Here is a 25,871-nt window from a genome sequence, read left to right on the forward strand (position 1 = left end):
ACCCCCTCCCCGTCTCATTTGGCCTCTTTGCGACAATACGATAATCCAATCAGATCCCTCCCCCAGGACTTATGGGATCCTAGACTTGACTTTTTGTGCATCCATACACGGCGCTTGAAACTCCCCCCACGTTACCTCGACTCGATTCTTCAAGATATCAAGTTCAACCATTGTATTTGTTTTGCCAAATCTAGTGTTACGACGCAATAGAGATTCACCTGTATCTGTCTTGGTTCTGTCATCAATTTATTACAAGAAAATTGGTCTTTGTATTAATATTTTTGATCGCTCAGGAGTTGCTGGGGTAGTCGTGGACAGGTTTGACTTAGTAACTACCTACTCTGTATGCAGGTATATACATACACAACCAATCGAGTTATTGACAATTCAATGACTCGGTATAACGAGAAACCACTAGATCCTTGTATCTGATGTCGGAGATCCTGAATATCACCAAACTCGGCCTCAATGCTCGACAGCTCACTACTAGACTCGTAGGGAACATGATGCGGGCGAGTGAAAAGACAGACACAATTTTAGAAAGCACTTCTACAACCAGATCAAGTTCTTTGCCTCCACAATACCATACTAAAAGTGTCGATGCGATATTCTTGACGAATAAATTCACTGAAGCTCTTTTCTTGGAGTTTAAAGCCCTACATCATTGAATTGCCCCTCCATTTTAGACCCTTCAATCGTCTCCACTCCCAAGCAGAAAGACAGGGACCCGCTGAGAATGCACGGCGTCATCCACTTAAATTAGCAGGGATTTGCTAATTTAGTCAAAGATGGATGGATGCAAATGCCAAATTCATCATCTTGACCTTGCATTTGTCAAGTGCTCTCTCGTCAATCCACCACTTCAACAGACATAACATTCGACCGGCGCATCGTCAAGACCGTCGGCGATAATAAAAATCAGGAGCCGGGATGCTACTGTGACTAATTTGATAATGTTTGTTCCAGTCGCTGCTTCTCCGTTTCGCGCTACGACAGCCAGTTTCTCTCGTATCTCTCAACACCAGGGTTTTCGCCGTCATGCTTTGCGCACTCATGTGCGATGGCTGGCTGCCGTCGCTCACAACGCCAAACCAAAGAAGCTGAAAACTCTTGCTTGTAATACTGCAACATTCCTTCGCACAAGTTGACGGCTATTAATTATGCTGCAGTACCTTCCGAAGCCCGACATAATGAGATAGGCGTCCAGCAGCTCAGCTCCCACGTATTCGAACAAATATTTCCTGATGGTGTAAAACCCCCACCCCAAGAGCTCGTTGAGCTATCCAAGGATCATTTGCGGCGTCACGATCTGCTTGGGAAGAACACCGACAAATCCGACCCTATAGCTTTCGATATTCCCCCGCTGCAAGGACGCACACTCGACGAGCACTTTCACAAGCTCGGTTTAGATGCTGCTGAGCCCTTCCTCACATACGCGAAGCAGTTCGCCCGCGCCAATCCACCTCCGAAACCCCGACAATGGGTACACCAGAGTGGCTGGACGAAATATTATCCTGATGGGACGACTGAGAAAGTTGAAGCACCCGAAGAAGAGATGTTGTCATTCGACACAGAGGTCATGTGGAAAATAAGCCCTTTCGCTGTCATGGCCTGCGCATCAAGCCCGACTGCTTGGTACGCATGGTTATCACCTTGGCTACTGGGAGAGACCGAAAACGACAGGCAGTTAATTCCTTTTGGTGATCCTACCAAAGATCGAATTATCGTCGGGCATAATGTGGGTTTCGATCGAGCGCGGGTTTTGGAAGAGTACAGCCTGAAACAAACTCGAAATACCTTCCTCGACACCATGTCCCTACATGTGGCTGTGAATGGAATGTGCTCTCAACAACGACCTACCTGGATGAAACATAAAAAGAACCGAGAGATGCGGGAGCGAGTAGCGACCGAGACTCCTGACCACGATCTGGCGACAATTCTGAGTACACAAGGAATGCATGACGAAGCAGATCTTTGGGTCGAACGAAGCTCTGTCAACTCTCTGAGGGATGTCGCTCAATTTCACCTCAATGTTTCTATAGACAAGTCGATCCGAAATGACTTTGGTGAGCTGGATCGCCAAGGAGTTGTAGAAAAGTTGGATGAGCTCCTGACATATTGTGCTGCTGATGTCTCCATCACCCACCGTGTCTACCAGATCGTTTTCCCCAACTTCCTGTCAACCTGCCCACATCCTGTCAGCTTCGCAGCTCTTCGGCACCTCTCCTCTGTCATCCTTCCGGTCGATGACTCGTGGGACGCGTACATCAAAAACGCCGAAGCTACCTACCACAAACTCAACGATGCGGTTCAGGAACGCCTCATCGGCCTTACTGAAAGCGCACTGGGTATGAAGGACAACCCTGATGAATATGAGAATGACCCTTGGATGCAACAACTTGACTGGTCAGGGCAAGAAATCAAGATGGCCAAAGGTAAGGGAGACGAGCCACCAAGACCTGTAGCCAGGCAGAAGAAGCCTGGCATGCCCAAGTGGTATAAAGACCTCTTCCAAACGAATGATTCGCCCATCAACATCACCGTTCGAACGCGGGTTGCTCCTTTGCTGTTAAAGATGTCATGGGACGGATATCCGCTGTTCTGGTCTGATAAATTCGGTTGGACATTTCGCGTACCTCGAGTGGAAGCCGCCAAGTACAAAGCCAAACAGGCAGTCGAGTGCAAGTTCGATGAGACGGAAATTAAGTTACGTGACGACCATGCCCACTCCTACTTTAAGCTCCCTCACAAAGATGGCCCAACAGCGCGGTGTGCCAACCCAATGGCTAAGGGGTACTTATCCTATTTCGAGAGTGGTATGTTGTCCTCCGAATATGCATATGCGAAGGAAGCGCTAGAGATGAATGCATCGTGTTCTTACTGGATAAGTGCGAGAGATCGCATCAAGTCTCAAATGGTTGTTTATGACAAAGACCTTCGCGTATTGAACCGTACTCGTGGCAGACGAAAGTTGAACAATCCCGGTTTTATTTTGCCACAGATCATCCCAATGGGTACCATAACTCGCAGAGCGGTCGAGAACACCTGGCTTACGGCCAGCAATGCCAAGAAGAATCGCGTTGGCTCTGAACTCAAAGCAATGGTCAAGGCGCCAAAGGGCTATTGCTTTGTAGGAGCGGACGTCGACTCAGAGGAGCTTTGGATTGCCAGTCTCATTGGCGACGCGACGTTTAAGCTTCATGGTGGAAATGCTGTTGGATTCATGACATTGGAGGGCACAAAGTCTGCTGGTACGGATCTTCATTCGCGGACGGCTTCCATCCTGGGCATTACCAGGAATAATGCCAAAGTCTTCAATTACGGGCGAATCTATGGTGCTGGCCTCAAATTCGCAGCGACCTTGTTACGACAATTCAACCCAAACCTCTCCGAAAAGGAGACCATGGAGACGGCATCAAGACTCTACGCGAATACCAAGGGTACAAAGACCAACCGCAAAGTGCTTTACAAACGTCTCTTCTGGAGAGGTGGCACCGAGTCGTTTGTCTTTAACAAGCTGGAGGAGTTTGCTGAGCAAGACAAGGCTAGAACCCCGGTATTGGGTGCCGGGATTACTGAAGCTCTTATGGGACGATACATCAGCAAGGGTGGTTATCTGACATCGCGAATTAACTGGGCTATTCAATCTTCTGGTGTTGACTACCTTCATTTGCTCGTTGTCTCCATGGATTACCTAATTCGTCGCTTCAACATCGATGCTCGAGTGGCTATTACAGTTCATGATGAAATTCGATATCTGGTCAAGGATCAGGATAAGTACCGCACAGCACTTGCTCTGCAGGTTGCCAACATCTGGACAAGGGCTATGTTCTCTCAGCAGGTTGGCATCAACGATCTCCCTCAGTCTTGCGCTTATTTTTCTGCCATTGATATCGACCATGTTTTACGCAAGGAAGTGGACATGGAGTGCATTACTCCAAGTCATCAAACCCCTATACCTGCTGGAGAAAGCATCGACATCAATACCCTTTTGGATAAGGGCGAGGCTGCTAGGCTAGATCCTGCCATCGTCCCAGATGCCAGATACGCCCCCAAGCTCGATCACATCGAGTACACTCCGCGCGTATCTGTTATGCAGGGCATCCAGGAATCAGCTCAGGAGACGCTTCCTTTCCTCAAGGCCCAAATAGTCAGCGATGAACAAGAAATTAGAGACATCGTCTATGCGTTGCAGAAAGAAAGGTTAGCAGCGATGCCAAAGAAGGAAAGGCCGTTGAGCAAAAAAGAATTGCAAAGCGTGTTGCCATACAGAGCGTATCCGCAACTTATGCCCATGGACGAACCATTTATCCTGACAGAGGCTATGAAAGAAAACCCAAATCCCTATGCGAACAAAAACAACAAGTTGGGGTTGGGAAAGTACTCAAACAAGAATTACAGGCCAACGTGGAGGGTGTAACCACCAAACAGCTTCAGTTTATTCGGTAGAGGTTGAGCGTGAACAATTTCTCTTGTATCACTCATATGGCTACCTATGTATATATATTCTTGCGTTAACGGCGAACAATGTCGAATTGCATCTGGGAACGGTGTTGGACCGCGGATTGGGGGCTTTCAAGGCAGGTCTCGGGGGGGGGCGTTTAAAGAAAACCAAAAAGTCTGGGATTTGTTGTACTTGTATCATCACCAAATGCGCTGTTTCTACCAATCATTCCATACCTCTTCTGCAGATATTCTATGGCGATAATTTCCTGACTCAAATGTCGTTAAGGTGCTGACATGTCAAAATGAAGCTAAACTCTACTGATAATGGACATCTTGTGGGAGCTGGCTTGGCGATCGAAGGTTAACCCCTGTAGCACATGGGCAGCTTCACTACCTACCTAATAATAGCCTGGGGCTGTCGTTAGAGATATAATGCTAGTATCCATGCTATAGGGTTTATGTTTGATGTTTATGGTCAATAGTTGTTATAAGAAAACCAACAGATCCAATATCTGCTATGTGACGAATACCTTGAGTAGAATCTGACAATGAGTTGCTGAAATACCATTCACATATATTGGTAGGTCCTAATAACCTCTCTGACTCAAGTGGAAAACAAGCTCATGGCTTGCAGGCGTGATGACGAAACTGTCCAACGCTAAGAAGCAAGGTCTCCACTCAAAGCTCCTCGTCATCCCTCATCGGCACGTTTCGTTCTTTTCATGCTGTGACATGCTCCTTCATCTCATCTACCAGAGACCACAAAAAACACTTGCCGATCAGGGGTTTATAAACCCTGGGATTAGCTATATTCTCCTTCGTTACCTCTTTCGTCGTGTCTTCTTTTGCGCTTCAATAACATTCGCTTCTTCTCGCTAAATATCTACGCTAAGACCTGTCACGAGCCGAACGATCGACCCCTCTTCAGCTACCGATATACCGTGAAGATCTTGGACCATTTTAATCGAGCTAGTTTGCGAGAGACGGATAACGGGTTACACGCAGAGCCAAGAAGGGAATCAAGACAACACAGAAACTACACATCCGAAGCCATGGTGTCTACCGAAGAGGCCATCCAGAGACTAAAGGAGGCTCGTCCTCCAGCGACAGACACATTTACATACCTCACCGTCGTCGAAGCGAACCTCTCCCCGGAAGTCCTCCCAGCTCTCAAGGAAATCCTAGAAGATGCTGCGCTTACGAGCGAAATTGGGTGGGATCTCGTGGAGATGCTGATCTCTATCCCCGGCAGTGAGGGCTGTCTCGAGACCATCGCCCGCCTAGGAAACCCTCGCGAAGTCATCCTCAAGGTTGTCGAAGTTCTCGACTCCAACGCAGAATCATCTGAGGCCGGCGATGCCTCAGCAAGCGCAAAGTTCATCACTCTGGTTGGTATGCTGGGCATCCTCCATCAAAGACTGCAGGTCAAGGCGCCATCACGATACCTTCATACCACATTACAAACAGTTTACCGAGCGTACAACCCTCAAGGTGCCGAGACAACGGCAGCGGTCATTGATCTCTCTCGATCTCTTTCTGGGAGAAAGCGGCCACCGCTGCCTACACGCCAGTCTAGCGCCAAGTTGGAAACGGCGTTCCAGGGGAGTGACATGTCTAAGAGTGCTCCCGATCCCGAAGCGCATGCAGGCCAAGCAGGCGAGGGCGAGTCTGAGCTGGTATCACGACTCTTGCAGTCATTTATAACAAGCATTCTCGAAGCCTACGTCAACTCAAACAACTTGGAATGGGCAGCGAGACATCTGGAATATCTGAACCCTGAGAGGATTCTACCGAGGAAGCCAACCATGCTGCAGGCTTTCAAGCAAGTGGACGAACTTCAAACCAGGGACGCCTTGGTTGGGCAGTTAGTTGTAAGTGGTCGATACACCATGGTGGAATTATGTACTAATTTCTTCAGGCTGTTGCCCGCGACTTGGGCCTGGCGAAACTGCCCTCTGACGAGGTCAAAAAGATTTTGAGGTCACCATTCGCTGCGAACCCATTGTCTGTCGAACCCGATCCCAACAATCCCGAAGCTATCAAACTATCAACTGGTGGCTTTCTTTGCCTGACTGCTTATCGCATGTTCGCATCAGACATTTTTGACGCCAATTTCGAACAGCCCAATGCCAATATTTTTCCTGAGCACCACAACTTGTTGAAGAGATTCCTCGGTGATGAACCACAGACTCAGATCGAGGGCAATCCCGGCACCGTCGAGGCATTAGTTGTTATTGCACTTTGGCTTCATGACCAGAAGCGAATAGTTGGGCCCAATGCGGCTGACGACAAGGAAGCAACATTCATGTCATATCATCATCTGCTAACTCTCATATCTGTGTTCCATCCATCTCTGCGAGTGCGGAATGCGGCTACTGTGTTGGCAGGTCACATACTTCATGAAGACCCTGATGAGGGGGATAGATTAAACATTCTGGAAGACTTGCTGGAAAACTGCATGTTCTCATCTCTGCAGGCCTGTGCAGTGACATGGCTACGGGAGGAAATTATCGCCGCCAATAAGGCTGGTTTGAAGGGGCGGTTTGCCGATTCTGACTGCTTGGACCAGCTTCAGTACACACTGTTTCCAGATCTCGAATACCTTGCTGAGACGGACTTGGAGGCTCTATGGGAGTTCTGGGTGCAGAACGCACCTTTCCATCTTCAAGTCGCAAACTTTGCTCTGTTTTTGTTTGGTGGCCAGGATTATAAAAGCTTGGCTCCTGCTGGTATGGCCGCAGCGGTAGAGCATAGATATGCGAACCCTTTACTTGCTGCTGCCAAGCGCTTGACTGAGGCACTGGACAAGAAAGAGATCGATGGGCAGGGCCAGGAGGGCGAGACGATAATGCAGTTGGGCATTTTGACGGATACCCTTGAGCGCGCTCCGCTACACTAGAGTTTATGAGTAGAAACCACAAGAGTGTTGCAGTTGAGCTGGCAGTTGTATATGAATGACATTCTACGATATTATTTTGTTATTATGGTTATGGGAGAAGAAAGATGTACATCTGTAATGTCTTGGTCTCGTTGCTGCAATTGTTTTGCTTGATTCGTACACCACTAACACAGGTTACTTCTGTGGTGTGACTTGAAAGAGTGAGTATGCGTTGGGGGTTTGAAACAAAAACCATAGGTACGTTGCTAATAACAAAATAAACAAAAACCGGGAACCATGTTGAACAGTCATATTATGACATACCAAAATACACTACATAATGCATCGGTCAGTAACACAGGAAGCGTTTTTGGATGAACTTGTACAGGGTGGATAGTACGTTCATGCCCGGAGCAATGAGTCCGCAATCAAGGACAAATCAGGAACCTGAGCCAGTGAGAGTAAGAGACGAAATTAGCAGATCAGTTTATGACACTTTAGTCTACATCCCCATGTCATTTATTTTTTGTAGACTTAGTAACTAAAGTTAAGATAACTTTTCTGTCAACTCCTTGCCAAGACAATGCTACAGTCCGCCGCCGAGAGAGGTCAAGTCCAGCGATACCTAGCAGTTGTTGTGTAAGTCGTATTAGTTGTATGACGGCGGTCAATCGGTAGATCAGAGCATTCACCGTTAGGCGCATGCCGCAAGTCACGATAGTTTCTGATTTTACGCCAACGCATTGACTTTAGATGATAACAACTACGTCATGACGTGCAGTGAATAAACGTATGTTTATTTTATTCGACATCACGGGCGAGTCTTTGATCATGATGGAAGAAGCCGTCAGGAGATGATAAAGCTCTATATGGTGAAGCATGATTAGAAACTCTGGCTTGTTGTTGACAACGAATGAAGGCATGGCTGCAGCCCCTGAAACCGGCACCATCCCGAGTTGTTTGGGTACGAGTTTGGCTCATCATCGACGATTCCCGCCTGTTCCTTGCACTGAATGAGACCTTTCAGAGGCCCATTAATTTAGCCTTGCGGCGCCAAAGAAGCTAGAAGGCCGAGCGCCAAGGGTTCCGCAGTGGAACAGACGGCAAGTGACATCATTGTATCTTTGAACCAGAAATTAGGAAAGAACATTCCCGAGGCATGAGTAGTGAGTGGCCTTGTGACGCCTGCCCAATTTTGTTTGTCAATACTAAGGGAGGAACCTCTCGATGGTCTTGGGCCTGACCACGGTTCCTTTTTCTTTTCTTTACACACTTGTACACTGAAGCGTGGTACAATATACGTGACTCGAGCAACATTTGCCAAGCAGACATATTGCCAAGGTGCGACTGATCAAGTGGCGTACCTACGCGACAGTGACACGACAACTACGATTTCACATCACTATAAACAGAACCATCTGCATGCTTTCCTGGAGTTCCTCTATCCGTAAAGCACCTGAGAAAAAGACATCAAGCCTTGCCGCTCCCACAGAGGAGTCGCAGTATTGCTGCCATGGATTCTCAAACAGAAGACAATAACAACCTCAAGCTCGAAGTATCGCAGAAGTATAGCAATGAAGAAAACGAACAACAACCCGCAACAGTAATTACAGACGATCATGGAGACCTCGCCTTTCCCGCCCCGGTTCCACGCCCGATACTGTCACCCGACAGTCCATTATCGCCGAGAAGTCACAAAGAGGTTGCCACTCCTGACGCTGCCTCAAGCGAAGAACGTCAACAAACAAGAGTTCATACACAGCCTGCACCTGTATCAGAAGCGCCTGCGCAGGTATTGTCAAAAAAGTCATCAGTTCCCAAGGACCGACCCAAGCCGACCAAGACATGGCAAACCGAACAGCCCAGGCGTGATCATCACCGCCACCATTCATACTTTCGACCCGGTCCAGCCAGGGCTGGTACATCATATCTGAACAAAGCGATCTGGCAAGGGCCTGAAAATACAGCATCCAACTCCAGGAGAAGTTCATCATCATCGTCCGACGAAGAACATCGACCGACCAACCGGCGGGAGCCCCCAAGTGAAGATCGGAAGAAAGGCAAGGCATCACACAAAGACCTTGGTGATGATAAATATGGCCAATTCAGCGTTGGTAACCAGAACTATCAAACATCTGGAAAGGTTAAGAAGGATGGCCGCTTGCGAATTACTGTCAATGAAACTGCAGGCACTGGATACCTGAGCAAAGCTCTGGGTGCAGCGGTCAACAAGATGACACCTCCAAGCATGGAACAGGCCGAAAAACCATCGAACTTGACAATTCCCGAGAGCCCACGTCGGTCATCCTCTGCGACAGCTGTGGCGGACCCAAAACCCCAGACCCGCCTGAACATCGTCATCATGGTTATTGGTTCGCGAGGAGATGCCCAGCCATTTCTAAAAATCGGTAAAGTTCTCAAGGAGGAATACGGACATCGTGTACGCATCGCTACGCACCCGGCGTTTCGTGACTTTGTGGAAAAGGATTCGGGGCTCGAGTTCTTTTCTGTTGGAGGCGACCCTTCCGAACTTATGGCCTTTATGGTTAAGAATCCTGGGTTGATACCAACACTTGAGACATTCAAGGCTGGAGATATTGGTCGACGACGAGCTGCCATGGCTACCATGTTTGATGGGTTCTGGCGTGCGTGTACCAATGCTACAGACGACGAGTCAGACCGTCAGAATTTGAAGATGATGGGTGAAAAGGATCCTTTTGTGGCAGACGTCATCATCGCCAACCCGCCAAGTTTTGCACACATTCACTGTGCCGAAGCGCTCGGAATCCCTGTTCACTTGATGTTTACCTTTCCCTATACTCCAACACAAGCTTTCCCGCATCCCTTGGCGAGCATCAAGAACTCCAACGTGGATCCAGGATACACAAACTTCATCTCTTACCCCTTGGTCGAGATGATGGTATGGCAAGGCTTAGGAGACCTGGTTAATGAATTCCGTGTCAAGACATTGGCCCTAGACCCGGTATCAACTCTCTGGGCACCAGGTGCGACCTATCGTCTGCATGTGCCTTTCACGTATCTGTGGTCACCGGGTCTTGTACCCAAGCCACAGGACTGGGGCAGTGAGATTGACGTAGCTGGCTTCGTATTCCTTGACTTAGCTTCGACCTTTGAGCCACCAAAGGAATTGGAGGATTTCATCGCGGCTGGAGACACTCCTATCTACATTGGATTTGGCTCCATTGTCGTCGACGATGCTGACAAATTTACTGAAATGATCTTCAAGGCCGTTGAAATGGCAGGGGTTCGTGCCTTGGTGTCGAAGGGTTGGGGTGGACTTGGAGGAGACGACGTCCCAGACAATGTTTTCATGCTCGACAACACTCCTCATGACTGGCTTTTCCCAAGAGTCAAAGCTTGTGTAATTCATGGAGGCGCGGGCACAACCGCCATTGCACTGAAGTGTGGCAAGCCAACAATGATCGTTCCCTTTTTTGGTGATCAGAATTTCTGGGGCAAGATGGTGAGCAGCGCAGACGTCGGCCCTGAACCAATTCCCTACAAACATCTCAACGCAGAGAAACTCGCAGAAGGCATTGAGTATTGTCTCTCAGACAAGGCAAGAGAAGCCGCAGAAAAAATCGCAAAGCGAATTGCAGAAGAGGGTGATGGTGCTGAAAATGCTGTCAAGGAGTTCCACCGACAGTTGAACCTCACATCTCCTAGCATTCTACGATGCTCCATCCTCCAAGACCGCACAGCTGTCTGGGAAGTCAAAGGAACCAATATCAAGTTGGGTGCCTTGGCTGCTGACATGCTTGTTGACAATGGCCAGCTGACCTGGAAGCGCTTGAGACTCCTCAGGCATAAAGAATGGAATGATTTCGAAGGCCCCGGAGAGCCTGTCACTGGAATTGCTGGTTCCATTGCTGGCACGGTTGGTGAAGCATTCCATGGCGTTGCCAGCGTTCCTTACCATTGGACAAAAAGGACAAAGTCGATCAGAAAAAAGAAGAGCGTGAAAAGGTCAAAGAAATCCAAGGAGACCAACAGTGAAGCACCGCGAAACGATACAGCAGATCCTGAAAACCCAGCGGACGGTGCTTCGCTGCACACCGAGACGACAGCCGAGGACGCAGGCGGACAGTACGTTGGCGATATGGCGAGTGGTGTTGAGAGGACAGCTACGGCTATCGCTAAGGCGCCAGTCGACCTCTCGATGGCTCTGGCACAGGGGTTTCACAATGCTCCTCGACTATACGGTGACAACACGGTACGACGACCCATTCGAGTAACTGGCTTTCATTCCGGACTTCGAGCAGCCGGGCACGAGTTTGCCTATGGTATCTACGATGGTTTCACAGGAGTTGTTCGTCTTCCGATCCGCGGAGCGAAAGAAAATGGGCCAATTGGGTTTGTCAAGGGTACAGGTATGGGCTTGACAGGGCTCGTACTCAAGAATTTGTCTGCTATTGTTGGTCCGGTCGGTTACACGCTGAAGGGCGTTGTGAAGCAGGCCGAACGGTCCAAGACGCCTCAGAAGTACATCCGCCGGGCTCGCATGGCTCAAGGACAGAGAGAGTATAAGGCACTCCCAGAAGATCGGCAGAAACAACTAGAGAAGGAGGTAATGGACGGGTGGCATATCATGAAGGAGCTAAGAGAGAAACTCCAGGAGTTGGAGAAGAAGCGTGGTATCGCAGGGCAGATCGACCGGGTCCTTATCGATACCGAGGTCGTGTTCGAAGACGTGGACACTGCCAAAAAGTCGTTGGAAGCGCTCAAGCAAGGGAAGGACCTTGAAGAAGTGGTAGATCCTGATCAAGGCCGCGGTCGTGGTGAAGGAAAGTCTCGCCGGGATCGAAGCATGTCGATTCGAAGATCGTTGAATTTGACAAAGAGATACGGAGAGAAGAAACGCCTCGCATCACTGGCTGATGCCGATGGCAACATGGCCGAAGGTGGAGCTGGAGAGAAAGCCCCTTCTGGAACGGATAGATTGACCGTGCCAGCAAGGTAGAATCATAAGCTCATGAAAGAGTGCACGGCGTTGGGTTGTTGTTTTGAAGGAATAGTATACGTATACCCCAATCATGCGGCCTAGGCTGTAATTATAGTTTTTTAATTAAAAATGCATAGTTAATACTCAAATCAATACCCACTCTGCACGTTAGCGGATTGAAATTCGTGTCCTGTGAATGTCTAGTCTAGGTAATATGAGATGTTGCAATGGGCGTTTATCAAAGCCAAAGTTGCCCCTTACCATAAAAATACTATTTCGCCGTTCCCATGTATTAATGCTGGTTTGATTGCCTCAATGTCGCCGATCATAGTCTCGATGACTTCGGTGTCGGCCGTCTCTGTTTCTTTCGCGGTCTCGATCACGGTCGCGATCACGGTCGCGGTCACGGTGCCCATGCCTGCTGTCTCGATCCCTTTCACGCTCGCGCTCGCGCTTATAACTGTCCTCATGTCGACGACTATCCTTTCGTTTACTCTCCTCTCGGCGGTACTCGTCTAGGCGTGGTCGTTTGTTCCTTTGCCCGTTCTGATTCCACTTGCCCAGGTCCTCCTCCCCTTTGAGCTCCTTGGCACCAAGACCGAGCCCCTTAGGACGTCGCTTGACTTCTTTTACTTTACCACGAGACTTGCCGTCCCAACCCATACCTCGTAGGAGAGCTGCGCCAAACTCCTCCACAGGCATGGATTCGTAGTCGTCGAGAGTAGATGCTTCACCCGCTTCTTGGATGTCGCGACGGTAAGCGTCCTCTTCGGTTGGATGGATAACCTTGTTCTCTTCCTCCTTCTTCCCTAATAGCGCATCGATAGCTTCATCGTCTGCCGAACGTTTAGGAGGTAGCTTCTGGTCGTTATCATGGTTGTCGGCCTTTGCATCGCCGGGATCTAGATCGGCATCCTGTTTGTCGTCCTCGGTTTTCTCCTTGATCGTTAGACCCCATTTTAAACCCTTATCTTGATCCGCGGGCTCTGTTTCGACTGTTGTTCCGGCCTGCTGATCCCTAGCCTCCTCAGGAAGCAAATTCTTTCCCTTTCTCTGCGCTTTGGCCTCTGATCTCCAGTCGCGGTTGGTTTGCCGAGCAATCACGTAGTCTTTCTTCTCTGTCCTTGGGTCCTTCACTTTGCGCTCAGTTTCTGCGCCCTCCGCACCGAATCCTGTGATCTTTTCGTGTCGTCCACGGTGGTCATTATGGTCGTCTTCGGAATCAGATTCTCCTCCTAGAGCGTGTGGTCGCGGTCTCTTTCCTAGCGCCGACGGCGGATTTGGTTTTGCAAGCTTCTTTGGATTGTTGTTACTCGAGGGAGTACCGAACTTGATTGCTATCCGCGGCGCTGCTGGCCTGTTTTGTTCTGACATTTTTGGCGAGTCGTTTTTATAAATTCTTATGCAGCGAATGCCGAGACAGATGAGATGGATTTAACTCTGAAAGACGTATGCTGAAGGAAGAAGAAGAAGTGGGCTGCTGAGCAGTGCTTCTATATCGTGTTAGAATAAGGTTGGTTCTTGGACCCTCCTTTTTGTAACTCAAAGCTTCAAAGCGAGGGAAGAAGTCGGTTTCAGACTTCAGAAATCGTGAAGAACCACCAAATTTTGAAAGACGTCAGAAGCAGGCAGCCGGGAGTCTTCTGTGGCGCACATATTGTGGCTACACCGAATCCACTTGGAGAGTGGCTGAATCACGGGAAGTACCTTGGTAAGAACCAACCCCCGATCGAGCGGTCAATGCACAATCAAAGTGAGGCTCATTGTTACGAGGATCAGTCTTTCATGGAAATAAGTACTTGTTTCTTGAGAATTTGAAGGAATTATATAATATGAAATATCACGAAATGAAGTTTCTGTACACATAACTAAAACGGGCCACTAGGATATGTAGGTACTTACTTACCTGGATGCCTAAAGGAAACCATACGTTTTGTAGACTGCACTAGCAGCTGATTCCCTCTCGTGCTAAGGTAGTAAGTGGCACACTGTTTGTTATTGATAGTCCTAGATGAAAGCTTGAATCAGGTAAGAGAAAATATCCAATCTTATGGATGACAGGATACAAGAGGATTAAAAGATAATAGTCTATGCTCAGTACACTCAACATGCATTTTCCCTTTCACTGCTTTTTTACAGGTTACAGCCTAAGAAAGGATACATACAGTAGTCTAATGTACGCGGTGGGGATTTAAATGACTGTTCCAAACGCAAATATGAGCGTATTGGACACGGTGCCTGACGTGCAGCGATATACCGTGCTGTCTTAAAACCTTCTACCCCTTTCTATGGTCCTCGCGCACTTGGCGCTACGGTTGGACAATTTTAGCACAGTGCAAAAAATAGATGTTGGTTCAGAAATTTGAATCTCGTTTTCCACAAACCTTGGCCTTATCCCAAACCTTGATCCTCACTTCTCCTGCCCACCACTCGCGCTACACCCACTATTTGCTGCAAGCCTGGTTGATTGCCCCCCCCTAATCCACCGCCAGTCCCGCACTCTCTAGTCTCTTCCGATACCTTCCCCAGCGTTCAATGTCCCCCATGTGCCCGCGCTTCAACTAAACTCCACTGCATTCAGCGCTTTGAGCTGCAAACCACCAAACACCACGGTATCGTCTCCCCAGAGACAGAAAATTTGACGCCCTCCAGCGACGTCGCCCTCAACATCGACACCCCAAAATCAATCCACAACCACCTTTTTCATCGTCAAAAACTCGTGCATTCATCTCAGGCGACTCCAAATTATTTCTTGCAACGTCCGTTTCAACCCAAAACGGATGTCGCGGCCGTCGATGCTATGACTGAGGTCGGAGCTGCCGATCTATCAAGGCTGCTTCAATCAAAGCGCAATGAGTGCAGGTCAGTATGGGCTCATACGAAAGAGCTGATTTTTCCGATCATGGTGATATATCTTTCGGCGTGCTAACTTGCCTCAGTTCAATTGTGACGTCGCGGAAGCGAAAGCTTCGCGAACTGTTCGCTGTTGCGACACAGTCCGAGGGTCTGCCGCACCCAGTTTTGACCAACCCCGACGCGCCGACCACAACACCAGCCGAATGGCAATTTTTGCAAGCCAACGATATCATCCAGTACGTTCTATAAATCAAACACGCGCTTTTTAGAATAAATTTGCGCGTGCATTGTGCCGTCAATGCCCGTAACATGCTAATGCCACTATAGAAGCAAGACACTGAATGAAGCCAGCATCCCAACAAGACCAAACTTCTCGCTAGAAGTGTTCAAGAAGTCTCTCGCAAAGTCAATATTTATTGCCAATGAATCCGCACCGAAGCAAACGTCGGAGGATACAAACGAATCTCATGTAACGGATGCGCAGGAGGAACAGCAGTCTAATGGGGCATCCTTACCTACAAAAGTCAATGATGCTGCTGCTTCAACAAGACCTTTGACCCCCGAGATTTCAACAGAGGCAGCCACGACCGTCAGCACCGTTGTCCCATCCGCCACAAACGCACAATCTGTGCTCCTACCTACCGATGCGACTGTAAAGCCGATACCGACAACCTCTCGGGATATTCCTGCCCCTACTGAGGCCAATACGAATCCAATCGCAAACGGAGAGAACCCTGCCGATTCAAACGAAGGCGCATCCGTACCGCGTCAACCTCAAGTCACCTTTGAATCCGGAACGAAGGGCGAGCATATTGAAGCTGGAACGTCCTTGTCAACGAAGCCTAATCAGGGGATCGTGGATTCTGCTGTAACAGGCGTTTCTCCAACAGTAAAGCCGCCTACCGATGTTACTCGTCCCGCCGATGCATTATCTTCTCCTGGTTCAACAGCACAAAGTGCGACGACTCCCGCGGTGCATGACGATGCTTCCACAGATACAAGTCCGGAGCATGAGGGGCCACAGTATGTCGAGCCAGCAGAACAGAACAAGATCGAGGATGGCGCCCATGAGGGAGGCACAGACAAATATCATCAGAGTCAGGAGAGTGGTGATGTCCGAGTTTCTTCAATTAAAGAACTGCAAGACCGTGTATTGGAAGCTCCCCCAGACTCTGCCGAAGCCCAACTCCTCCAAGAATCTATTCGATCGAGCGTCGCAGCAGAGACAGACACAGAACTAGCCTCGGCGAGCACTAGCCATGAAGCAGACACTGCTATTTCAGCGCCAGTGTCCGATGATATTAAGATGTCGGGTATTGACGATAGGGTTGTCAAAGCTGCGCCCACAGTCAGCGGAGGGGCTGAGGAAAAGCATGCTCCGCAAAAACTTGATACTGATATGAAGCCCGTGTTAGCAACTGGCGCACCTGCAGAAGCTGCAGGCAGTAAAGAAATTCCAGACAGTCAAGAGGAGGCCTCTGAACAGATGGACGTGGATACGCCTGAACCTAAAGCAAGTACTGAAAGTCAAACCGGGGCGCACATATCACCCGAGAAGTTAGATGCAGCCGATGATGGCCCGTCTGCACCCGTTTTACAGCATATAACTGAGCCCATTGCACCTGTCGAGGCCGTTCCTCAAGATTCGCCCCCGAAGGTCGAGCGTGCTGTCACTAGAGTTTCGTCTGGGGCAATGCGTCCAAAGTCTGTCAGTGAAATTGTTGGCGTGACCCCTCGCCAAACTCCGACACTGGAACATATTTCTACCAACAAGAGCTCAAACAATCAGCTGACTCCTCTAACATCTACTCCTAAATCACCGACCCTGAGACATCGTCATATTTCCGCTCATCAAAGACAGAGCTCCCGCAGCCAACCTTCGACGGTTGTTTTTGGTAAGCAGTCCAAGAAGGGCGAAGAAAAGTCCATGGTGCCCAGTCAGCGTGACACGATTCTTCCGACCGAAGACTACTACACCCCTCTTTTTGTCCAGGGCTTTGCCGGTAGTTCATCGTGGATGCAGCCAATCGAGAAAATTCTGTACACTGCCAACAAGACCGTTACGACGCCGGACGCCAATCTGGCCATCCAGGACCACCAAGCATGTAAAGTTTTGCGGCGTGTTTACCATCTCCAGCAGCATGATAAATGGTCTCTACGGCAACCCAAACGTTGCCCTGAGCCTACTCGTCCCCCGTCTCACTGGGATGTCGTGCTTCAAGAAATGAAATGGATGCGAACAGATTTCCGAGAGGAACGAAAATGGAAGAGAGCTGTAGCCAAGAATCTCGCGTATGCTTGTGCAGAATGGCATGAAGCTACCACTAAGGAGCGGAAGGCGCTGCAAGTCCAAACTGTGATCCCACTCAACCCTAAGCCGGCTACCGATGTCGACATGATTGATGTTGAGGGTGCAAACCACTCTACTCCTGATCTCGTCGCCAGCGAGGATGTCGAATCCATCGACAACCTGGACGATCTTACCGAAGACTTCCCTGAGACAATAGCTCCATCCGCCATATTCAACCTTCATGACGAGGATGTCGTTTTCGGTCTACGCCGAACAGCCGCTGCAGACCAGCTTTTGGAAGAGCTCCCTATGTTTGGAGCACCTCTTCAGGTCCCCAAGTTCGATCTTACAGGGCCCGAATGGGACCCCGATGCTCATTGGCGGCGACCAGCTCTGCCCTTGAGCAAGTATGTCGAGGGTCACATGAAGTTGGTTTCAGATGGCCCACCGAGAAAGCGTAGTCGATACGATTATCAGAACGAAGATTCTGACGATGAGGGTGAGGCTGGCTTTGTGAGCAGTGATTCCTCGCCCAGTCTTCCCTTGCCATCAGCTACCGACGAGGTTGCTTTATTTAACCCTGAGATGAAGCACATCCGGGATCGCTTATATGTTGGCCATCAATTTCGGCCACCTTCAGAGTATCCTATGCCCTCTCAAAGTTTCTTCGAATGTCGCAGCCCCTCACAATGGACCATTGCTGAGGACGATGAACTTCGGAGCCTTGTCCGGGAGCATTCTTATAACTGGTCCCTCATTTCGAGTATACTTGCACCTAGATCCATTTTCAACTCTGGTGCAGAGAGACGCACTCCTTGGGAATGCTTCGAGAGGTGGATCAACCTGGAAGGACTTCCAGCGGACATGTCAAAGACACAGTACTTCAAAGCCTACACGGGCCGCATTAACCAAGCCCAAAATTTTATTAACATGCAAAACCAGGCGATGGCACAGCAGGTCAACCAAGCCAATGGAGCAGTCACTCCTGGGCGACGAAGACCCCAATCTATTCCCGTCAGAGTGGAGAGGCGACGTAACCAGAAACACCTCACGATGCTTGATGCCATGCGCAAGCTGGCCAAGAAACGGGAGACAACAGCGCAGAAGCAGCAACACACGGCATCGCAGAATGCTGCCAACAAAAAGACCAATGAGTCTACATCACAACGCCCAACAAAAACACCAGGAGAATACAGCAGGCTCCGCTACGAGAGAGACCAAGCTCTGGCAGAAAAGATGGCGCAGTTTGCGTCAAGGCAAGAGGCTCAAAGACGAGTAAGTAACGCAGCCGCGCGGCCCAATGGAAGCATAAAGCTGACATCCTCCCAGGCCGTTTTGCAAGCCAGAGCTCAAAGTCAAGCCGGCCAAATGGCTGCTGGTACTCCTGGAGCTGTGCAGGCTGGTCAGAACTCGGCACAAGCTGCTGCCGCTGCCGCCGCCGCCGCAGCAGCAGCCAACGGTATGAATGGTGTTGGCCGTGTTAATGTCCCTAACCAACTTGCGGCCGCCGCTGCAGCCGCTGCAGGACAAGCTCGTCCACGAATGCCCATGCAATCGCCTGCTGCTGCTGGTATGGGAGGTGTCCCGGCTCACATGGCTGGTGGACTTGTGCCGCCGAACCAGATGAGTAGTGTGCAACAAGCACAATTACAGGCAATGCAGGGGCAACACAACCGTATGCCCATGCCGAATCCTCCGCCTGATGTTAGCTTGATGATTCGTGCCCAACGTATATCTGAACAGCAGCGGGCTGCACAGATGCATGCTCAAGGAGGTCCTGGCACCCCTGGTCAAGGGGCAGCAGGCGCCCAGCAAAGTCCTCCTGCGCAGATGCGGAACGCAATGAATGGTGTGAACGGCATCAACGGCATCAACGGCAATCCAATGAATCAACAGAGTTTCCTTAATAACGCGCAGGCGATGATGGCTCAGTTCAACCAGGGCAATCTTAGCTCACCGCAGACAAACGGCCTCCATATGCCATCCGGCCCTGCAGGCTCAATAGCCCCACGACCGCAACCGCAACTCCCACCAGCTATCCAGGCTCAACTGAACCAGCTTGAGGCACAATTTCGCGCCAAAAACCCCAGCCTTACCTCTGAGCAGGCCCGTCAACTAGCAACGGAACATTTGACACGGCTCATGATGGCGCAACGCTCTGCAATGAACTCTGCTGCTGGCACGGCTGGTCAAGGCGGACTTGCTGGAAGTATTGCAGCCACAACTAGCCCTCACCAATATGCCGCGCTACTTCGACAACAACAGCAGCAACAAGCAAGTGCAGCAGCGGGTAGCCCCGGACAACAACATCAGCAGCCTCACCAAGCTCAACATCAGCCCCAACAGCAACAATCTCAGCAGCAGCAGCAAGTGCAGGCGAAACAACAGCAGCCTCAGCAACAAGTCCAAGCTCAGGTTCAGGCACAGGTCCAACAACATCAAGCACAGCAGCAGCAGCAACAGAGACAGGCAAGCGGTAGCGCTACACCCTCGGCTGGCTAGTGGAAGAGTTGGCGAGTTGGCGAAATTGCACAGTTTTCTTGTTGGGGTTTCTGGGACTATGGGTTTGGCTTGGCTTGGTGTATCGGGAGCGATCATATTGGTGTTTGTCTTATCATGAAAAGCGTTTGAGCGAAAGAGGAAACATGACGATTCTGGCTGTACGATTGCGTAACTGCGTATGAAGCAACGGGCGGGTCAAGTTTTGAAGGCATGAGTTGGAGAGCATCTGTAGATTATTCATTAATCATAGTAGTTAAAGGCATGAAACTAAGTAGATGGCCACATAAGTCCTTACTCGTTTAGGGCAACTAAAAACACCCCTTATTCAAATCAAATCACTTTACACTCATGTGACACAATTCCTGGTTGACGAAGGCGGAATGAACGTCCAGACCAAATCATTTATATCTATTATGAATATATTTCTATGCAACTAAAACCTAACGCCGGTCATGCACATCGATTGTACAGCCCACCCAACTTGGAATGGGAAACACATAATTCCATCATTCACTATATACACCCATTCAGCTAGGTCCACCGTTGCCGCCTCTGGAACTGTCTCCTTGAAGAAGCAACCTGGGCTTGATGAAGTCCTCATCGAGATGGTGGAATACACTGGCAGGGTCCTCTGAGGTCCAGAGTTGCCGGATCGCATTGGATGCGGTGATTGGCTGGCCTCCTGACGTTTCCGATATAGGAGTCGCGTATGCACTGTCAACACGAGATGGTGTACCGGTGTTGGAGCGTGGAAGTGGCGAGCGACGAGCTGGAGGTGGTAAATCGGAGACGTCAATGTCACTACCAATGTCTGAATCATCATTGTGACGAAGTAGGTCAGATCTCTCGGGTATAGAGTTCTTTCGTACTTTGCTTGTAGGACGGCCGCCCGTGTGCGGAGATGAAGCGCCAGACACATAACTAGCAGACTGGCCTGCTTCGAGGCTACCGAGAGCGACGCTACCATTCCTGCGAGGATTGTAACCAATGCCTGTTCCTGATCGCTTGACTTGAAGGCCCCCTCCAAATGTTTCGATATCGAATTCGTCATCGCTGTCAACCTCTTCGACAACACCAGTACGGATTCCAAGGATCTCAAGCATACGAGCGGTAGTGCCTCCGAAAATGATAACGGTGAGCACAACCACGACTAGAACAGTGGCTCGGAGTGCAGGGGAGTTTTCGCCAGTGAGCAAAGCAGCTAGAGCTACACCAACAGCTCCTCTTAGACCAGCCCAGTAAAGCATGGCCTGGTAGTTGTAGGGCAGCTCGTCACCAACCTCCTGCCCTCGTCTGCTGGCGCGGTATCGGATGAACCAGTTAATAGCCTTGGACAAGGGGAATACGGCGACCCATCTAGCAGCGCAAACGGCCAGGATAGTTACAATAATGAGAGGAGGCTGGAACTGAAGATGGTTGTCGGTAAACAGAGCTAGTCCCAAGTAAATGAAGATGAAGTTCTCGGACAATTGCGACAAGATCTGAAAGATGAACTTTGTCGTAAGCTGAGTCCGTCGCGACATGTTGAAGTAGGCATAATGCTTGAGAGTGATGCCACAGAAAAGTAACGACACAATACCTGCGTAGAAATTAGAATACGGGTGGAGAGATTGACTTGAGGTAACATACCGGACATGTGAAGGCCATGAGAAAAGAAATAAGTAGCGTATGGAATCAAAACCATCAAGCAGCTCTCAATCTTGGGGGTCCTACGGAGGTAGGTGAATTTGAGCAAAAGCGCCGTTGCCACACCGACAAGAAAGCCGATGAACAAACTGCAGAAGAAGACCAGCAAGAAGATGCCTGTACCTTCGAAGAAACTGATGATGCTTAGTCCAGCAGCCTCGCCCTTTTTGTACTTTTGCGCAGTTTCGAAAATGACAATGGCAATGGCGTCGTTCAAGATGGATTCTCCAAAGATGATGGTGTACAGCTTGGGATCGACCTTGTAAGCGTTAAAAATGGCCAGAATGGTGACAGGGTCGGTAGCAGAGAGAGTTGCGCCGACTGAAATCGCATCGACAAAGGACATTTCCAGGGATCCAGGAATAAGGGTGAAGAAGTACAGGATGAGGCCAATAACAACAGCCGACAAGAAGGTTCCAGCAAATGCGAATGTCAAAATAGTACCGATATTCCGGAAGAAGTTGGCTTGATGCAACTCATAACCTGAAGACAGAATAATGGGCGGCAGCAGCAGATTGAAGAAGATCTGGTAGTCGAAGCTGATCATGGTTCGAATGGAGTCACCTCCAAAGATCATAAGAACAAGCCCAACCACCATTCCTATGAGAAGAGAGGGTGTAAGCATTGGATCGCATAATGACGGATTTCCAAATCATACCGGCAAAAATGGATATAACCGTTTCATGTATGGCAGTGACTTTCTTCATCTGAAGCATGTAGCTTGTGAAGAAGGCGACTATGAGCAACATAATCGAGATGAAGAGCGCCCATGCTGCGAACAGTTCCTTCTGGGCAGAGTCACCCTCTGGAGGTCATGGTCAGTAAATTTCAAGGTGTATCGAATCGTCCATGTCTTGCGTGGGGAAACACACCCTCGGGGTCGGTGTCTTCTTCATCGGTGGCTCGCTCTATGTTCAATACGTCAGCCCTCATGTCGTGGGAGTCGAGTCGGACTAGGATATAGCGTACTAAGGAGCTGAAAGCCCATTCCGACCAGTTTTGCCGAAGCCATTGCGAAAGAGTCGTCCGTGTTCGAATGGACGAAAGTCGTGGAAGTTGGAGATTATATCGCGATCGCTTCGCTTAATGCGAGATCAAGTGGGAGACTCCCTGCGCGAACCTCGTAAAATGCGATACTGAGAACATTCGCAAAGGGGCGAAGGCGCAAGAGAAGCAGTATTCGGATCGTACAGTTGGTGATGACGCGAAAACAGAAATGGAGACAACGTCCAGGCAGCGAATAAGTTTGGAAGTGTCAGAAGAAATAATGCTGTACCTGTATCTGGGTAGAGAGGATGGAGGGATGATTGGAATATGCGATGGTCTGCCAGGAAGCTTGGATCCAATACCTAAGCTAAGGTGGGCCAAGTAACCAAGATAGGCGCAGGAGATGAAAGGCAACAGCTTTCAATAAAGCAATACTCTGATTGGCTATTCATCACTATTCATGCCTACCTACCTAGGTACAGTCAACAAGAGGAATCTTTGTTATGGACAAACATCATAGTACAGACTACCTACCTACCATGAATACCAATCTGCAACCTAATGCTTTTGCTTCATCCCAATAATTGACGTTGTCTACTAATGTATACCTTTTTGAAGCGAGTCTTTTGTCAAGGGGGTCTACCTCAGATACTATATATGCTCTATGTATTTACTACCAAGACAACCCAAACCAACCCCTATCTGATCTACGAACAAAGAACGAATAACCAGCCGTAGGTAGAACCCAACAGGACTCTGAATAGGATAAACGCCACCTTGTGTCCTGTGATCTCAAACAAGGACTCGATCTCAAATGGTTGTGCAACTCCATGCAAGTCAGCGGGGCTCATCGGGCGGCTGTCCGTGCCCAGGCCAGGGCGGTTGGCGGGGGACAGGGCGTCTTCAATGAGGCTCTTCAGTGGCTCCTCAGTGGCTCCATCCACTAAATCTTCCAGGAACCAAACCCCCGCGACAGAGACCACGTCCACCTAGGACAGAGGCTCATTTAGCTTAGTACATACTACACATTTCACATTGGAGCTGCAAGGTATCATCTTCACTCAACGGCCACACTGTCGCATCCACTTCTTACATACAAAATACACATCAGATGCTCCGATTCTCCAGGCCTAGACTCCGCGACAACAATGTACCATCTTGCCAAAGGACTCTACCTCTATGCAACGAGCAAAGAAGGTTAGTAAAAATAGCTACCGCCTCTCTGTTCTTGTGAGTTAGCCTATACTAATATCTCCCTTCCAGAATATTCGGTTATTCTTCTAGGCCTCGACAATGCTGGCAAAACAACCTTTCACGAACAAGTCAAGTCAATGTTCTTGCCGAATAGACCCGATCCGAAACTCAAGACAGTGCCTACCGTTGGTCAGAATGTCTCAACAATACCGTTGCAGGACATGTACCTGAAGTTATGGGACGTAGGCGGACAGCACTCCCTGCGCAAGCTTTGGGAGAGCTACTACACGAGTTGCCATGCGATAGTATTTATAATCGACAGCACCGATATCGGCGACGGCAACATTGAGCACGACGAGAACCTGAGCAGGCTGGAGGAGTGTCGTCTTGTCCTCGAAGACGTTCTACAGCACACAGAGACCGAAGGCGTACCCCTTCTCATTCTGGCCAACAAGCAAGATCGTGAGGACTGTGTTGAAACAATACGCATCAAGGAAGGCTTGGTCAAGAAGGTTATGGAGGGAGACAAAGGGTCTGCTGTTCGCGACTCACGTGTGCTGGCTCTGAGTGCCCTGACAGGCGACGGAGTTCGAGAAGCTATCGAATGGGTGAGGACACGAGTGCAATGGAACAAGGAGTCTCGGCCGCCCGTTATGCGGTAGCTTATCGATCTTGAGGGTTATTTTGTGCAATTAATGCGTTTTATGAGCGATGACAAAGACTGGAATAGACCGGTCTGGCTGGCGTATTGTACTGGGTGTTGGTTTGAGCATCAGTGAATCACTTCTATCAATATTCAGGCATGGGAAGCACATGGTAATCTATGTTCGGGGTATCATGGTTTTTATTTTCCTTATTCTTATTGCTTTTCATCGGCATTGAGTTGTAAGTGTTAGCGTCACCCATCGTTCTCAGCCGTCAACTCTGCCAGGAGCCCTCCCTTGTCCCTTCGCTTTGCATCCTCGGCAAGCTTGTTATCCACAATGTTTGAAAGATCCTTAGATCGGTTGAGCGCACCCTGGGCGCACTGGATGAATAGCGGCGCATCCAGGGCGTCTCCTCCTAGCTTGGCAATCTGGCAAATCTCGCCGTGCTTGTTGAGACTGTATGTGCAGTGAGAAACACGCATTTGCTCCTCAAGCCAGGTGGTGTCGACAAGAACTTGGCTTCCGTCCTCGCCAAAGAAACTGTACGTGACGCAGAATGGGGAATGAAGCCAGCTCAGAGGCACAGGCTCTCTCTCGGCAGGTGTGTAAACAGTAAGGACTTCTCCTTCGATGCTTGAATCAGGCTTGCGGAAATGTCGAAGGGCTGCAATGACGGCCACGCAGGCAGCATCTGTAAGGTTGCCATCGTGGGCGAGAACATGGAGATCAACTCGGATAGACCAGCACTTTTTACCGGCGATGAGACATAGTGATTCGGTATCCAGGGCACCCGATCTCCTAACTGTCTTTTCAAGAAGCCTTGAAAGAAGAATCTCCTCGAGTGAAGGGCGGTTGACCTCATATGAAGGTGCGACCATGGGGCTGAGTTCTGATGTGATTGTAAAAACTCCGTCAAAAGGACGGTCTGTGTATGGCACAGTCACCTCGGCTGAAACCTTGGCTAGTACGCTGAGAAATAAGTCAATGTCTGTTTGAATTTCCTTGACGAGTTTTGTTTTACCTTGTTTTTCCATATTTCACCTCTGCCACTCCATACTCATCTCCAAATGTGAGCTCAAGAGGTCGGAATTCGTCGAATTTGCGCCCATCTAACCGCAAACCCTCGTTCAGGGCTTGGGTGAGGAACGTCTTCTCAGAAAGAGAGGGCTCGGCTTCACGCGGCATGGCTGGATGTTAATTCTATGTAAAAAATGTCGTGAAAACCAATGCTGTGTATATAGAGTGCTAAAGCGTGATAGACAGAGACAAACATTGAATAAATTCTGCCGGGCGGTGAATCGCCACTTACGGCCGGCACGTCTGTTTCCAGAGCAAGTTACGCCTCGCGTCGGCAGTTTCCCAGACTTTGTATCAACAGTAAAACTACAATTCTTTAAATACAAAAGATCGAGGAATTGTCGC

The 25,871-nt window shown here is 49.4% G+C and overlaps 8 protein-coding genes across 8 annotated transcripts; 5 read left to right on the forward strand and 3 right to left on the reverse strand.

Annotated features, from left to right (window-relative positions):
• Positions 1–953: 953 nt before the first annotated feature.
• MIP1 (DNA-directed DNA polymerase gamma mip1) lies at positions 954–4,420 on the forward strand (the record flags this gene model as incomplete). The annotated part of the gene is made up of 2 exons (XM_044852591.1): positions 954–1,116; positions 1,170–4,420. 2 exons carry the CDS (start codon positions 954–956, stop codon positions 4,418–4,420), a joined length of 3,414 nt encoding a protein of 1,137 aa, XP_044705261.1.
• Positions 4,421–5,498: 1,078 nt separating this feature from the next.
• Positions 5,499–7,345, forward strand: FPOAC1_008147 (uncharacterized protein; the record flags this gene model as incomplete). The annotated part of the gene is made up of 2 exons (XM_044852592.1): positions 5,499–6,317; positions 6,365–7,345. The coding sequence occupies 2 exons, from the start codon at positions 5,499–5,501 to the stop codon at positions 7,343–7,345; spliced, it is 1,800 nt and encodes a 599-aa protein (XP_044705262.1).
• Positions 7,346–8,837: 1,492 nt separating this feature from the next.
• Positions 8,838–12,305, forward strand: FPOAC1_008148 (uncharacterized protein; the record flags this gene model as incomplete). Its single annotated transcript, XM_044852593.1, has 1 exon — positions 8,838–12,305. One exon carries the CDS (start codon positions 8,838–8,840, stop codon positions 12,303–12,305), a length of 3,468 nt encoding a protein of 1,155 aa, XP_044705263.1.
• Positions 12,306–12,599: 294 nt separating this feature from the next.
• On the reverse strand, positions 12,600–13,661 carry FPOAC1_008149 (uncharacterized protein; the record flags this gene model as incomplete). Its single annotated transcript, XM_044852594.1, has 1 exon — positions 12,600–13,661. The coding sequence occupies one exon, from the start codon at positions 13,659–13,661 to the stop codon at positions 12,600–12,602; it is 1,062 nt and encodes a 353-aa protein (XP_044705264.1).
• A 1,426-nt stretch (positions 13,662–15,087) lies between these two features.
• EAF1 (chromatin modification- protein VID21) lies at positions 15,088–19,935 on the forward strand (the record flags this gene model as incomplete). Its single annotated transcript, XM_044852595.1, has 4 exons — positions 15,088–15,149; positions 15,227–15,379; positions 15,471–18,708; positions 18,763–19,935. The coding sequence occupies 4 exons, from the start codon at positions 15,088–15,090 to the stop codon at positions 19,933–19,935; spliced, it is 4,626 nt and encodes a 1,541-aa protein (XP_044705265.1).
• A 527-nt stretch (positions 19,936–20,462) lies between these two features.
• Positions 20,463–22,633, reverse strand: FPOAC1_008151 (uncharacterized protein; the record flags this gene model as incomplete). The annotated part of the gene is made up of 5 exons (XM_044852596.1): positions 20,463–21,514; positions 21,565–22,221; positions 22,280–22,426; positions 22,494–22,529; positions 22,591–22,633. 5 exons carry the CDS (start codon positions 22,631–22,633, stop codon positions 20,463–20,465), a joined length of 1,935 nt encoding a protein of 644 aa, XP_044705266.1.
• Positions 22,634–23,756: 1,123 nt separating this feature from the next.
• On the forward strand, positions 23,757–24,464 carry FPOAC1_008152 (uncharacterized protein; the record flags this gene model as incomplete). The annotated part of the gene is made up of 2 exons (XM_044852597.1): positions 23,757–23,805; positions 23,872–24,464. The coding sequence occupies 2 exons, from the start codon at positions 23,757–23,759 to the stop codon at positions 24,462–24,464; spliced, it is 642 nt and encodes a 213-aa protein (XP_044705267.1).
• Positions 24,465–24,700: 236 nt separating this feature from the next.
• Positions 24,701–25,634, reverse strand: FPOAC1_008153 (uncharacterized protein; the record flags this gene model as incomplete). Its single annotated transcript, XM_044852598.1, has 2 exons — positions 24,701–25,418; positions 25,471–25,634. 2 exons carry the CDS (start codon positions 25,632–25,634, stop codon positions 24,701–24,703), a joined length of 882 nt encoding a protein of 293 aa, XP_044705268.1.
• Positions 25,635–25,871: the final 237 nt, after the last annotated feature.

Source organism: Fusarium poae, chromosome 3 (genome assembly GCF_019609905.1).
Source record: "Fusarium poae strain DAOMC 252244 chromosome 3, whole genome shotgun sequence".
Lineage (NCBI taxonomy): Eukaryota > Fungi > Ascomycota > Sordariomycetes > Hypocreales > Nectriaceae > Fusarium > Fusarium poae.